This window comes from Capra hircus, chromosome 1, assembly GCF_001704415.2.
Source record: "Capra hircus breed San Clemente chromosome 1, ASM170441v1, whole genome shotgun sequence".
In the NCBI taxonomy this organism is placed as follows: domain Eukaryota; kingdom Metazoa; phylum Chordata; class Mammalia; order Artiodactyla; family Bovidae; genus Capra; species Capra hircus.
The window spans coordinates 50283657-50298495 of record NC_030808.1 but is presented as its reverse complement, the minus strand read 5'-3'; the positions used below and the strand labels follow the sequence as shown (position 1 = coordinate 50298495).

At 35.6% G+C, this 14839-nt stretch overlaps 1 protein-coding gene across 9 annotated transcripts in view; it reads left to right on the top strand.

Annotated features, from left to right (window-relative positions):
* CBLB (Cbl proto-oncogene B) overlaps nt 1–14839 on the top strand; it is a 222574-nt gene that overhangs the window by 80652 nt on the left and 127083 nt on the right. For all 9 annotated transcript variants that reach the window (XM_018062089.1, XM_018062245.1, XM_018062197.1 and 6 more), the window contains exon 4: nt 12101–12247. In XM_018062089.1, the coding sequence (XP_017917578.1) occupies nt 12101–12247 (147 nt within the window). The remainder of the gene's footprint in view (nt 1–12100; nt 12248–14839) is intronic.

Here is a 14839-nt window from a genome sequence, read left to right as displayed (position 1 = left end):
ATGAAAAACAGAGCTTTTAAGTTGCCTTTTATATATTTATTTTTTGTTATTTCTGCTGCTTTGTGGTTTAGTTTTGGAAGACAATGTTATTTAAGTATTTTACTTTGTTGAAAAGGAAAGAAAACATCAGAGATGCCTATTATTGTAATGAACAAAATAAAAATTAAGGCTTCCCAATGTAATTTCAGTTTTCTATGTTAGATTTTTCTATCCTGACTTTAGGATTTCTTCAGTCTCAGACTAAAATATATTGAGAAAAGTTTGTAAACTTAAAATGGTATATAACACCTTGTATTTCATATTAATTGTAGACTGTGAAGTATATTCATAATTTTTACCTAAAGCCTATGGGCTTTGCGAGCTATCTAGTCACCTACAAGCCAAAATAAAAGTGATGACAACTCCGTGGAATGTTATGGGGCCTCAAATTATGTACCTGTAGTCTTCTCATTTTTATAGAGGACAAAACTTTGGATTAGAGGCTTTGAAGTAAGAGACAGGCAGTACTGTGTCTAGAACTTTTTGCTCCCATACTGTGCTTTGCTCCACCATATTCCAGTATTTCCTTCATGAGACTTGACATTGGGGGTGTAGAAACCACTTGTCTGCAAGGTCCTATCACCACCACTGGGAGCAGAATAAGCTAAATGCAGTTTACCTTTGGCAAATTTAAGAAAATCTTAGACCTTTATTTTAACTTAAAAAATATACCCATTGTTGCTATACTCAGAAAGTTTAACAAGTTTTTATTCATCCATTAGAGAAGGAAATGGCAAGCCACTCCAGTATCCTTGCCTGGAGAATCCTGCAGGCAGAGGAGGGCTACAGTTAATGGGGTCGCAGAAGCATTGCACACTACTGAGCAACTAAACAACAGTGGGTCCGGGGAGACTGTACAGCTAACATCTGTTACAGCTATGTTCTGTGATTATTTCACCTGTTCTTCATTTTGAAAGGAAAAAAAAAAAAATCCCAGTACGATCAGTCTCACTGCTTAGAAAAGCACAGCATTTCTTTCTGAGGTTGTAGATCTAAATTAGCCCCCTTCTCTAGAATCATTATCATATGTCTTATCCGTGTCTGGTATGCTTCAGGGAGAAGGTGGACAGTTGAATGCTCTGGTCATATGTCACTATACGTTTCTTTTATGCTATTGCATGACAAGGATTACATGTGGTGTGCTAATTTATCTGTAATAACTATCAGGCAGTCTCTTGCTCCTGAAAATAATTCAACTTGAATGGTGTATTTTTTAGATTATCGTAAAGGTAGGAGATAATGTCACGAACTAGATTTAAAAATAATGAGACTTAACCAGAATGAGATGATTTCCACATTTAGTTTATCAGTAGCTGTACTCTGACCTTTGTATTCCCTGCTTGATATCCTAAAAATGTGAAATTATACTATTGTGCCAGTGGTGAATATTCTGTGGTAAAAGGGTTAATAGTTTCTAGAAAATTGGAAGTCAGTGCTCAAGTAAAAGGTTTGAGGTGACTGTGCACCAGAGATAGCTCTGGACCTGAAAGTCAAGCTTTGCAGCCTGGATGCCAGTGGAGCCCGGCAGAGGTTGGGTTGTTGCAGTAGGCATGGAAATCTAGTCACTCTCTCTCCTTCAGGCACCTTGCAGATTTGCCTGAGAAAGTCAGTATAATGGCTTGTAATATTTTTGAAAATAGGAATATTTAAAGAAAAAAATAGGCAAACCATTTATTAACTATCCAGAGATTACTACTGTTTATGTCTTTTACTGTATATTCTATATTCTTTTTCTATTTATCTGTATTGTGATACTTAGCTTTTAAATAGTACTTAGTACTGGGCATACTATTTATTGTTTTGCCCTTTTCACTTCACACTTTTTATAGAGCATGTTCATGTGTGTGCACACACAGGCACACACACACACACTCTGTTACCATGTGGTATCCATATCAGATTATGCCAAAAATAAATGAGAATTGCTTGGCAAACTGAAGTTTATATTTGCCTCAACCATTTCAATAAAGATAATTTTAACCCTGGGAGAAAGATGAAATAAATGTCAGGTTTGTAGTTTTCTTGTCAGTAATGCATAACATGAGCACCAGCAAAGAGATGAGCTCTCTCTCTGCTCTATGGTTCATTTGTTTTTCACTTGTTCCATTTCTGGGGAGCTGGGTTGAAGTGGGACAAAGGTATCAAGGAGGAAACTCCAGAGCCAAAGGAGGAAGTAACTGTCAGGGAACAGGTAATGTGATGGGAAAATGTGTTTATACTTCCTCAGAAAGTATGACAAATGTGATCCGTTTTCTTGAGATTCTGGAAACTTCATATTAATTTCCTATTGCTTGCTGTTGTTATATTTTGTCATTCACAAAGAAGAAAAAGATAGTGAGAGAAAAGATGGTGGAACTCACAAAGGTTTTTTTTCTTTTTCTCACTCAGTGTCAAACACTAGATTTTTAATTCTCTCTTAGAGCAGCTTTTGGTAAAGTTGATGCTTCACTCTCTAGCGTTCTATAAACTTTTTATGTACTGCTGCTCTCGATCTGTTTAGGTCAGGAAATTCTGATGTATTTATTCTTTAAATATTTTAATGGTCTTTAGCATTAAAATTTATTGGGTATCTATTATTTGTAAGAAGCTGTTACAGGTATAGTAAGACTTTTTCTTCTCCAACAAAGACCTTTGCTTTGATCCAGGTGAGGTACAATATGTATATAAAATAACTGTGGTGCTTTTCAGAGAGAACTTTCTCCTATGACAGGTGGTGTCAAGCGGTGGCATTTTATTTAATTTATTGGCTGCACTGGGTCTACGTTGCTGTGCACGGCCTTTCCCTGCTTGCGGTGCATGGGCCTCTCACTGCAGCGGCTTCTCTTGTTTGCAGAGCGTGGGCTTTAGGGCACACGGACTTCAGTAGTTACCGCACTCGGGCTCAGTTGTTACGGTGTACTGGCTTAGCTGTCCCACAGCATGTGGAATTTTCTCAAACCAGAGATTGAACCCATGTCCTCTGCATTGACAGGTGGATTCTTAACCACTGGACCACTGGAAAGTCCAAGTGGTGGCGTTTAATAGCCTGATAGATGACATTCCAGAAAGGGGGATGGAAAAGATACCATGGCCATACTACCTTAACAAAAAGCTGGTGCAGATGAAAGTTCAGCAAGCTGAGACGTAGGAACTAGCTGAGACGTAGGAACTTTCAGTCAGTGAGGAGGAAGAGATGGCTTAATCCAAAGTGTGGATCAGAAAGGGCAGGATGCCATTCAGATGCCCAAGGAGGAAGCAGAGAAGTGGTGTGAAGAATGACGGAAGGTAGCTTGGTCCCACGGCCAGGAGAAATCCTCGAAGAACGTACTATTGTAGAAAAGACTTGTATTCTAATAGAGTATTCTGTGACCCTATCCTACTGAGTAAAAGTAAAAGCTGTCTCTGAAATGTGAATGTGACAAAAAATAGAAATAGTGGTGTAGGGACTGTAGCAAGTAAAAATAATTAAGAATTTTCAGTAAGAGCACTAAGTACTGACTTAATTGATATAATTCAGGTTGCTACTTCATTGTAATTTTTTATGGTGATCTGAGAAAAGAACAAAAATGAATCTATTAATAGATTTAAAAATTAAATTGTTTTCATGGCCAAGTTTATTTGATGATGAGACTGTTCTTTTATCAGATTACCCCAGGACATAAAAATATAGTTTAAACTTCCAATGTTTCTTTTTCTTTTGAAAAAGGGCCTAGCCAAAAAACAAAAATACACCACGAAGTTCTACTGTGATTGCTTCTGGTTGCTTCTATTTGAGTCACTGTCATGACAGCTTTCCACATAGTCACGGAAATTTCATTGTATTTTATGTTAAATAGGAGTGCAAGAATAGATATGTTTTTCTTTTCTCTCTCACGTAATAGAATGGTCTACATTTTTAAGAGTTCTTAAAAAAAAAAAGGTTTCATAAAAAGATACTTGCTACCCTTTAGGTTTAATCAAAAGGAGTCCAGCGCTAAAGACAAAAGTGTTTCTTTTTTGAAGTAGATGTTGTTAAGCTTTTAAACCAGATGAAAGTATGAGTGATCATATCATACTGTCATGGTTTCTCACAATAAATTTTTCATATAAAATTATTTGTTGAAATTATCAAAGAGATAATCCTGTGTTGGCATAGCTGCAAAGTTAAAATAGCTGACATTTAAAAAAGATTATATGGGAAGCTTTATTGAATGTATTGAGATAAGGCTTATTGTAGTTATTTTTCTTCATGCAAACTGCTGTCATAGTTGTAGGAAATTCAAAATCCACATGAAAGACCCCATTCACCCTTGGAATTATCTAATTCCTTCCTAATTCACCTTTACTGTCCTATTCCTACCCACTTCAGGGCTATATTCTGCTGAAAACTGCATCCATCACCCCCAAAGTTGTAGACTCCTCTGTCTCTCTCGCTGATTACCTTTATTCTAGTTCTATCTCAGTTTTATTCCCACTACATTGTTCTGTACCTTTGGCAATCTCTTAGTCCCTTAAATTCATTAAAAGTATATGAATACTTAATGAATTCATCAAGAGTATATGACATAGTCTAGTAGACACTTAGGATATGCAGAATAAGTGAATGGATTAATCAAATACTCTTTCATTGTTTGCTGTGAAATTCTAAGAGGCCACCATGACAATTGATGATCCTAATATGAGATTGGTGATTTTTACCTTATTGAGATAGCCGTCAGTTTAAATGACAATAGTATTATATGGGGAATTTAAAGACTAGGATATTTATACTTTTAAACAGAGGTGGTAGGTAGAATTAATAATAATAATAATAATGATTATTTACTGAGAGTTACAAGATGCGTTAGGGTCTTACCTTTATACCTTATATACTCCTCACAAGACAGGCATTTTTATTTAAAATTTTTAGAGATAAGGAAACTGATTCAAAGAGAGGTTAAGCAACTTGTTCACAACTACCAACAGAGTAAGGATATGCACTCAGTATGTACGGTTCAAGGCCAGTTTCTTTAATATAGGATAGCTGAAGAATTAGACAGAATATCTTCTTGGTATCTCCCAGGAACTTGTCAAAGGATATTACATTTGAATGTGATGGGAATATTTCATGTTTTAGTTGTGTTTAGGTAAGACATTTGTAAATTGTCCATTTAAAACTGTTTATTTCATAAAGCAAATTCATTTACCCTGAAAGCATCATTCTTATTTTGTGGGATAGTGTCTTGCACTTATTAGACCTATGTAGGCAACATGTTTGAGATTATACTGCAGAGATCAGAGGATGCCCAGGGTTCATCCTTCCTAGCCACAATTTTGCACTTGGTCTCCCTAGCCTTGTTAATGGTGGATGATTTATCTTTTAATGAAAGGGATAAAACCTTCCTTGGTTACCTACTTCAATGAAGCTTTTGGACTGACATAGTTTGCTAAGTGAGCAGTTCAAGGAAGTAACCTGGAGCAGCTTGAAAAATTACCCTACTGCTTGTGTCTCAGGTTAGAAAGTTTCTGCTCATACTTCTCTTATGTCTTAGGGTAGACTCTGGGACTTGGGCTTTTAAGATTGCTTCATATTCCTTGTAAATTGATGCAGTCACTATGGAAAACACTATGGGGGTTCCTTAAACTAAAAATAGAGTTGCCGTATGATCCAGCAATTCTCCTCCTGGGCATATATCCAGAGAAAACTATAAATCAAAAAGATACATGTACCCCAGTGTTCCTTGCTGCACTATTTAAAATAGCCAAGACATGGAAGGAACCTAAATGTTCATCAACAGATGAATGGATGAAAAAAATATGGAGTATAGACATAATGGGATAGTACTCAGTCTTGAAAAAGAATGAAACAATGCCATTTGCAGTAACATGAATGGACCTAGAAATTGTCATATTAAATGAAGTAAGAAATAGACAAATATCATATGATTTCACTTATATGTGCAATCTAAAATATGGCACAAATGAGCTTATTTACCAAAAAAAAAAAAAAAACCAAACAAACACAAAAACAACAAAAAAAAGAAAACAGACTCACAGACATAGAAAACAAACTTATGGTTATCAAAGGAGAAAGGGGGTTGCAGAGGGATAAACTAAGAGTCTGGAATTAGCAGAGACAAACTGCCCTATATAAAATAGATGAACAACACAATCCTACTATATAGCACAGGGAACTAGATTCAGTATCTTGTAATAAACCATAATAGAAAAGACTATGGAAAAGAAAACGTATAAATGAATCAGTTTGCTATACACACAATATTGTAAATCAACTATACTTGAATTAAAAAAAAATTGCTTCTTATTCCTCTTAGTTGTGTTGAAAACTTTAGAACATTTAGGCAGGGGAGTGGATGAGATCCAGTTTTATTTCAGACTCTCAGGAGTCATCTTAATAATAGTCTCTGTTCCCAGGATGAGGAAATGAAAGGTGAGGCTTACATCACCCTAGTATCCTTACTTTCTTAGGAATCAAAATGTTCCTAAGGTCAAATACAGTGTGAAATAACTCCCTAAACCCATCTTGGAAGGCACTACCTCAGAAATAGAGTGAATGGAAATTGCTCCTTAACTGGGTGTGAGTCTCATCTTTAGGGCCACTGTTTATATTCTTTATGTCTTGCTTTTCTCTTTATGTTGAATTCGTTTCATCTTGTAAAGATTACAAAACACATGCCCTAGCTTTTAAATGTGAGAATTGAATTGTTAATAGTTTTTGGATAAAAATGTTGTCTCCTATTTCTTCTACCAAAGGCGGTAGATTCTCAGAAACTTTGGAACTCCCTGGTATGAAGTGTTTTCACTAATTCCACACCTAAAACTTTTTATTTCCTACTTGATTTATGACACAGCTGCTTCTTGAATTGAGAAAATGCAAGGACTACATGTGATATAATTAAATTGCACTCTGTGTATGTCTTTAGTGGAGGCTACGAATCAAATCTTGTGATGTATTTTTTATTCATTTTTCAAATTCCTCACCTCAAGATGCCTGTTGTCTTGAGGAGCTTGTGCATTGTTGCAGCTCCTCCTTGTGTAGTGTTAATATTGTCATGTCTTTTTCTCCCCTGTGCTCTCAGTTCCTCAGTCTCATCTGACTCTTTGTGACCCCATGGAATGTAGCTCACTAGGCTCCTCTGTCCATAGTATTTTCCAGGCAAGAATACTGGAGTGGGTTGCAATTTCCTTTTACCCTACTATGTAATCAATTTATTAAGGGTAGGATTGTGTCATCCTGCATCAAATCTTGTATAGCTTCACTATATGATGCTGGCTGTAGCCACGCAAGCTACTCAGACTTATTCATGAACAATGATGCTATATCACTCCAACTTTACTTTCTGTGCAGTAATGTAACTTGAGAAATTGATTCATATTATTTTAAAGAAAGTTTTACATGATTGAATCCAGGATAAAAGAAGCACTCCTTCTTAAGTGATATTCTTGACACTGCTGATGTATTTATTATACTTATTTTATTGGCGTATACTTGATTTACAATGTTGTGTTAATTTTAGGTGTACAACAAAGTGAATCAGTTATATGTATACATGAATCCACTCTTTTTTAGACTTTTTTTTCCATGTGGGCCATTACAGAATATTGAGCAGAGTTCCCTGTGCTCTACAGTAGGTCCTTACTCGTTATCTATTTTATATACAGTAATATGTATATGTCTATCACAGTCTTCCAGTTTATCCCCTTCTTACTGCTGGTGGCTGTAAATTTGTTTTCTGTTATCTGTAACTCTATTTCTGTTTTGTAGGTAAGTTCATTTGTAGCCTTTTCAAAGATTGCGAATGTGGATAGTTTTCTTTATCATCTCTGCCCTCTCCTTTGTCTTTATTCCTCTCTCCCTCCCTCTACTTCAAGGCTTCTTTAATATATTAACATCTTTACTGGTTTAACCAGTGTCGACATCTAGAAGCTACTTTTTGATTACCTGGTGTATCAAAATACTTTCATTTCAAAATTATTTCTTAAAAACAAAATCTCACACCAAACAAATTTTAAAAATGGCTTGAGGATTCCTACTATATGAATTTCTCTGGTGGCTCAGATGGTAGAGCGTCTGCCTACAATGCAGGAGACCTGGGTTCAGTCCCTGGGTCAGGAAGATCTCCTGGAGAAGGCAGTGGCAACCCACTTCAGTATTCTTGCCTGGAAATTCCCGTGGATGGACGAGCCTGGTAGGCTACAGTCCACAGGGTTGCAAAGAGTCAGACACGACTGAGTGACTTCACTGTAGGGGTGGCAGAGAAAAATGACTTAACTTGTGATTGTTAGTGGGAGATTAATGTGGTAGTAATTAGTCAAAATAAAGTATCTCTTATATTGAAAGTCAAAGTGTTCAGAATTTCTTGTAAAGTTATGTTTAAGATTATTGAGTCTTTGTTGTTGTCATTGTTCACTCACTCAGTCGTGTCCAACTCTTTGTAACCCCATAAACTACAGCTTGCCAGGCTTCCCTGTCCTTCACTATCTTCCAGAGTTTGCTCAAACTCATCTCCATTGAGTTGATGATGCCATCCAACCATCTCATCCTCTGTTGCCCCCTTCTCATCCAATCTTCAGACTTTGCCAGCATCAGGGTCTTTACCAATGAGTCAGCTCTTCACATCAGGTGACCAGAGTGTTGGAGCTTCAGCTCCAGCATCAGTCCTTCAATGAATATTCAAGGTTGATTTCCTTTAGGACTGACTGATTTGATCTCCTTGGAGACCAAGGGACGCTCAAGAGTCTTCTCCAATACCACAGTTCAAAAGCATCTGTTCTTTGATGCCCAGCCTTCTTTATGATCCAACTTTCACATTTGTACATGACTACTGGGAAAACCATAGCTTTGACTATATGGACCTTTGTTGGCAAAGTAATGTCTCTGCTTTTTAATATGCTGAATAGGTTGGTCATAACTTTCCTTCCAAGGAGTAAGCGTCTTTTAATTTCATGGCTGTAGTCACCATCCACAGTGATTTTGGAGCCCAAGAAAATAAGAGTCTGTTACTGTTTCCATTTATCCCCATCTATTTGCTGTAAAATGATGGGACCGGATGCCCAAATCCACTCAGATAAATATTACTTCCTTAGTTGTTTAGTGAAAAAGATACATATTCTCAATTAGGATGCTTCAAATCCTTTATTAAGTAGTCATCACTTTTGGTCATATGATGACAGGCAATCAAGTGGGCTTAGGGCAAATTGGCAAGGTATGGAAAAAATATCCTAATAGAAAATTCATCTACAAAGAAGGTATTTAGTTGTTGACTTTGTTCCCACTGTGTCTAGATGATTAGAGGTGACTGTATTCTTGGATATCAGTTTCAAAATTGGAAGTTATTTATATTTAAATTGGTATATAAAAGTGCATAGTGGAGTGGGGAATTAAAGCTTATAATGTAAAGCAAAATATAGTAAACAAACTCCCACACAGTCGTATAAAAGACAAACTCATTTGTTGTGACAGTAAGTTTAAATGACATCAGCCGAATTAGCTGTAAGTTATTTTCATTTCTTTGTGTGGGTTGCAACCTCAGTAAATCAATCTTTCAGATAAAGGATTTCCAGAATAATCATTTACATGTGTATGATCTGCATTTAAAAAAAAATTAGTTAGAAAATGTATATTCTGGTATATGTGAAAAATAAGGTAACAGAAAACTTGCATTAACATGTTTTTAAGAACTTGAATTTCCATTTCTTTAAAGATTAAAGGCAAAAGAGATTTTTCCATTGCTTTAGTTTGTACAAAAAGTCAAATAGAAATGTAATCTTCTTGTAGGAAGAAGAAAATTGAACTATACACACAGTTTATAATTTAACAGTGATTGGTTGTATGGGTAGTGATACTAGGGCTTCTAGACTGAAGATTATAAAGTATTACTATTTCTGTTTTAAAGCTTAGTGCCTACATAGCCAGTGGATCAAATATCCAAGATGGATAATCACTGGTATTGTGCTTCAGGCTTTAGATCTAACAAATAAAAATGAAAGACATTTGGATATGATTAAAGAACAAAGAAACAAGGGGATGGATGGAGAGAAACCAATTCAGAAAATAAGGAACAGTTGGTTTACCCTAATTACAGCCATCCTGATTTTTCTTTTTTGTTTGTATCAATTGGAAGTTTGGTCAGAAATTAACTCTTTTGCCTAATTACGGAAATAAATTCGTTGCAGCTTTTCAAAAGTGACTTTATGTTTTTCTTTAAACTCAAATTTCAAGAGGCAGTTGCAGTTTGTATTGGCTGCATTGGCCACAATTCTTTCCTTTGATAAAGTTCATCAGTTCGCCTTTCATTTCCTAAGACTGAATCTCTTATGTAAACTATCATCTAAATGAGGATGTGTTGACATAAATGAGAAGAACAAAGATTCAACTAATTAAGAGAGTTTTACCTTTGAATTAGGCTGAGTTGTACGGAAGGGTGGCTGAATCTAAGAAGATGGTGAAAGATTTTGCATAACCCAACCATAATGATTTTGCAGATTGTTTCTTGTTGCCAGTCAAGCACTAAAATAAGGCTCAAGTTCTGACCCTCATAAATTTCTTTCTCACAAATAACGAAGGATATGGAAACAGGGACTTTCTGGTTTTTCAGTAGAGAGGAACTTTTAGAGATGTCAGTTACTTTATTGCTTGCTTCTTTCCTTCTTTTCCCACTTTCTGTCACAAGTACTTTTATTTATTCTGTGTTCATCTTATATAGGATACATGCTTCTTTTCATTAACTACTGAGAGGTGCATACTATATAATCTCTTTGGTATGTAGCATGTCTTTTTGTTTGTTATTTGAGAGTCATTAAATACAGGTTCATGTGTAAAAATGAGGCAGATAGCCACAACTTTCAGTGTCAGAGTCCTTCTGAAACTTTGTATGGCATTATATGCATTGCAGATTTGATGGCTTTCTCTATTTTTCCTCTGTATTTACTTGCCTCCTACCTGCACTTGACCTCTCAACACATACACAAAAGCAGCTAAAGCTTCAAAATGGAAAGATATTATGTATGTGCCTATTGTGTTCTGGTGATTCTGAATAAGCAGGAATATAAAGAGGCAAGGTCAGCTGAAAACTGAGAAGTTCTTTTGTATTTTGTCTTTCAAGTGCTTCCTTATTATTTGCAGGAACAGTTTGGGGCTGATTAACACAATTATGTTGTAAACCTATGAAAAGCTTGGAAGGAATGTAGATGATATATTAAAGTATGAATCATGATTTGAAGCATGCTGTAAATCACATCAAAACCACCAGAACTTAACATGGAAGTTGGAAGAGACAACACCTACATTTCCCTCACTCTAAACCATTTTATCCATACCATAACTTTTTCTTTCTAAAAGCAGAGGCTTGATCATGTCCTTAATCTTTTAGCCCGCTTGGGCTCCCCATTCCTTATCACAGTAGTCTCTTAGGGGCTACCTAGAAAGCTTCTAAAACACGTACGTATCTGAGGCTTATCATCAGAAACTGATTTTTAGATAGAAGTGGCAAGTGTATTTGATAAAATCTGTTCATTGGTTTAGATGGCTCTTTCTCATGTCCCATCTAAACTTTCTCATCCCATGTCAAGCCATCTGTTCCCCTCACCTTCAGCTCTTCTTTAGCCATGGTAAGCCTAGATCGTATCCACATAGTTCGGTTTCACACCTCTGTACTTCTCTATACACTCTTCCTACTATTCAAAATTCTTTTTTCCCTCCTGTCTTTCCCCCCCTTTCCACTCCGAGTCTTTCATCTGTCGAACAACTGCTTATCTTCCTAGATTCTCCGTAAGTGACACAACTTTCCTTATTACCCCATGTAGAAATAGTTACTCATTTTTATTAACATTTATATTTGATTATGAGTCTTCTAGGTGTCCATCTCTCCCATTAAATCCATGTAATTTATCTTGTTCATGCTTATATTAAATGAATACATGGGTGATTAATAAAAACCCTGTTATGAATTTAAATGTATAGTTTCTATGAACATTGTTCTTAAGGGCTTTATTGATTTGACCTAGGTTGGATAATTTCATTTTTCATGATATATATTCCCATTGAAACTAATGTGCCTATATATTTACTCTTCTCTTTATTTTTCCCCTTTTGTGTCTACAGACGAAATCTCACAAAACTATCCCTTATCTTCAGTCACATGTTGGCAGAAATCAAAGCAATCTTTCCCAACGGACAGTTCCAGGGAGATAACTTTCGTATCACGAAAGCAGATGCTGCTGAATTCTGGAGAAAGTTTTTTGGAGACAAGTAAGTACAAATCATTTTATAATTTGGATCCATATTTGAAGAATGAGGAGACCTGTCTCCAGTTCCAAATGGTATAGATTTTGCCTGAGTATTTCTAGAATGTTCTTCAGTGTTTTTGATAAGTGCTTTTTGATTGCTTTTTTTTCCTGTTTAGCCACCAAAAATATACCTTAGTAACTGAATAATGTTGTTATCACCAAGTAGATATTATGATATATATTTATGTGATGTGCACTCGTTGAATTAAATAGTTTGCTCTAAGAAGCAGAGGTATGTGAGATATAGTATACACGAGAAGCTCATAACTTTATAATTCAGTGAACACATTAAACACATATACAAAGTAAGAGGTAGAAAAGGAAAGATACTTTAAAAAATGGCATAAATAAATTGTTCTGACAATTCAGAGAGGGCAACAGTTGCTTCAGGATTGTAGCCATCAGATACTACTTCCTAGAGGAGGTGGGACATAAACTTGATGAAGATCTGAAATTGAAGTGAGAAAAGGCCTTTATCCCTGGGATTCAGGTTTTCTTTGTGTCACTGCACAGAAAGTAAACATGTATAAGCAAGGTATAGAAAAGAGGATAATGTTATCACAAAGTTGCATTATCTCACAAAACAGCTAAAGGTGTTTTCCTCTAGGTATTTTCTATCCAGACACAAGCTCAGGTGAGCTTGGTAAATAATAGGAATTAAATAGCTGAAGTCTGCATAACTTAAATAAAACTTGCAAAACTTTTATCAAGAATCTCGTGGTAAGATGATCAGGACATGAGCCTCAGGAGGCAGATGGTTTCTTTAGTAACCTTTTCAGGGTCCCTCAGTGTGTCTTGAGTATAGGCAGAACCCCTAGCTTAGAGTTAAAAGTGATTGCTTACACTCAGACTGTTGTGTTCTTTTTGTAGTTAAATTCTGTATTTATACATTAGCTGATGAAATAAGACATAAATGTTGGAATACACAACTGTCAACAATCGGAGTCCTCTGACACTGATGAATTAACTGTAATGTTAGGTTTCCCTTATTTTTCTTCGTGAAGTGCTCTGTTTTATCTATAAGCTGCTATGTGATTAGGGCACATACAGAGCAATGCACATTTGATTAGATATACATATTTTTTTTACTTCAAAAATATTAGTGTCTTTATCCCACCTCTTAAATAAAAAGTATTCTGAATTATTTTTAAGCACTACTGGAGGTAATACTACTTTTAACCCTGACATTCTGTATTCCAGAGATCTAGCTATTTGTAATGCTCCTATATCCATTCACAAATGAGGACTTAAAAGAAGAAAACATTCATCCTCCTTTGAATTAGCCTAACATCCAAGAGTGTACTAATTAAATACATGTGAATAGTAGAAAGCAGAAAGGGATTGCAGAGTTCTGAAAGTAAGAATTGAGGACTTCTTGAAGTTACAACTCATATATTAGTACTCTGAGCTTAATGCAAACAGTTGGTAACCTTCAAAACAAACTATCTTTAAAATTTTAAGAAAATCTATCAGATGAATTGCTTGTGGTATTTCTTTTTGAAAACTGAAAATTCTGGTGAGTTATAAAGTTGTTTGCTAGTCAAAAGGCCAGTGAAAAATGGAAAGATTCCTCACGTTTTTCAGGAGAGGAGTTTGTTTTGCCATTACCTCAAACCACAGAGAATTATGCATTTGAGACATCTTTACTTCCCTTTATTTACATTCATAGACATTAAGGGGCTGAAATTTCTGTCCAACTACTGTGTGAGTGAAATCACTACTAAATCAAATGGGGGATTCTTGAAGTGCTGATGAAACATGCTCCCTATCTCCCAAAACCCTTTAACTTTGTCTTCTCCTATCTTTGCTTACTTGAAAAAGCTTCTTAATTTGTCTTTAAGATTTTTACTTTTGGGATGAGAGCTAAACTTAAAGCTTCTTCTGGAATGCAGACATATTTCTGTAGTAATCAGAATTATTGTTCTTTTATTAAATCATTGGAAAAACCATCTTTGTATTCTCTGTGGGTTTTCATCTTATAGTTCCACAGTATTTTATTGAATTCATGGACGAATGAATGATGTAGCGTTTTAAAAGGTTGAATCCTTTTATCTTTTTTATACTCTAATACTAGTCTGCATTTTTGCATAACTGGGTTCTCATTCAGAAGTATTCCTGTTATTTATCTACATATTGAGGGCATATGACAATGCTTTCATTTGACCTAACTAGTGCCTTTAAACCTGAATGTATTATTGTTTCATAAAACTGAACTATTAAATGGTTAGTTCTACAAACAGCCAAACAGGTTATGATTTTTATAAACCAACTTTAACTTAAGGAGTATTATTGTGACATTTTCCCCAAAAGGGAAATAAGAAAAAGTCAATAAGAACACAATATTCAGATGGAGTTAAAATTGGGAAAAAGTTATTGTTCAAAGGAATTTAGGAAAATCCTAAAGGCAAATATAGCACGCATACCTAAAAACCAGGCAGCAGACAAAAATCTTCAGGTATCATGTCCCTAGTGCTTCATTTCTGTGCTTGTCAATCTTTGGAAGTCATGGCAAGGCCAGCCTGTCTGCTCAAGAGCCAAGCCCAGCTGCCAGGAG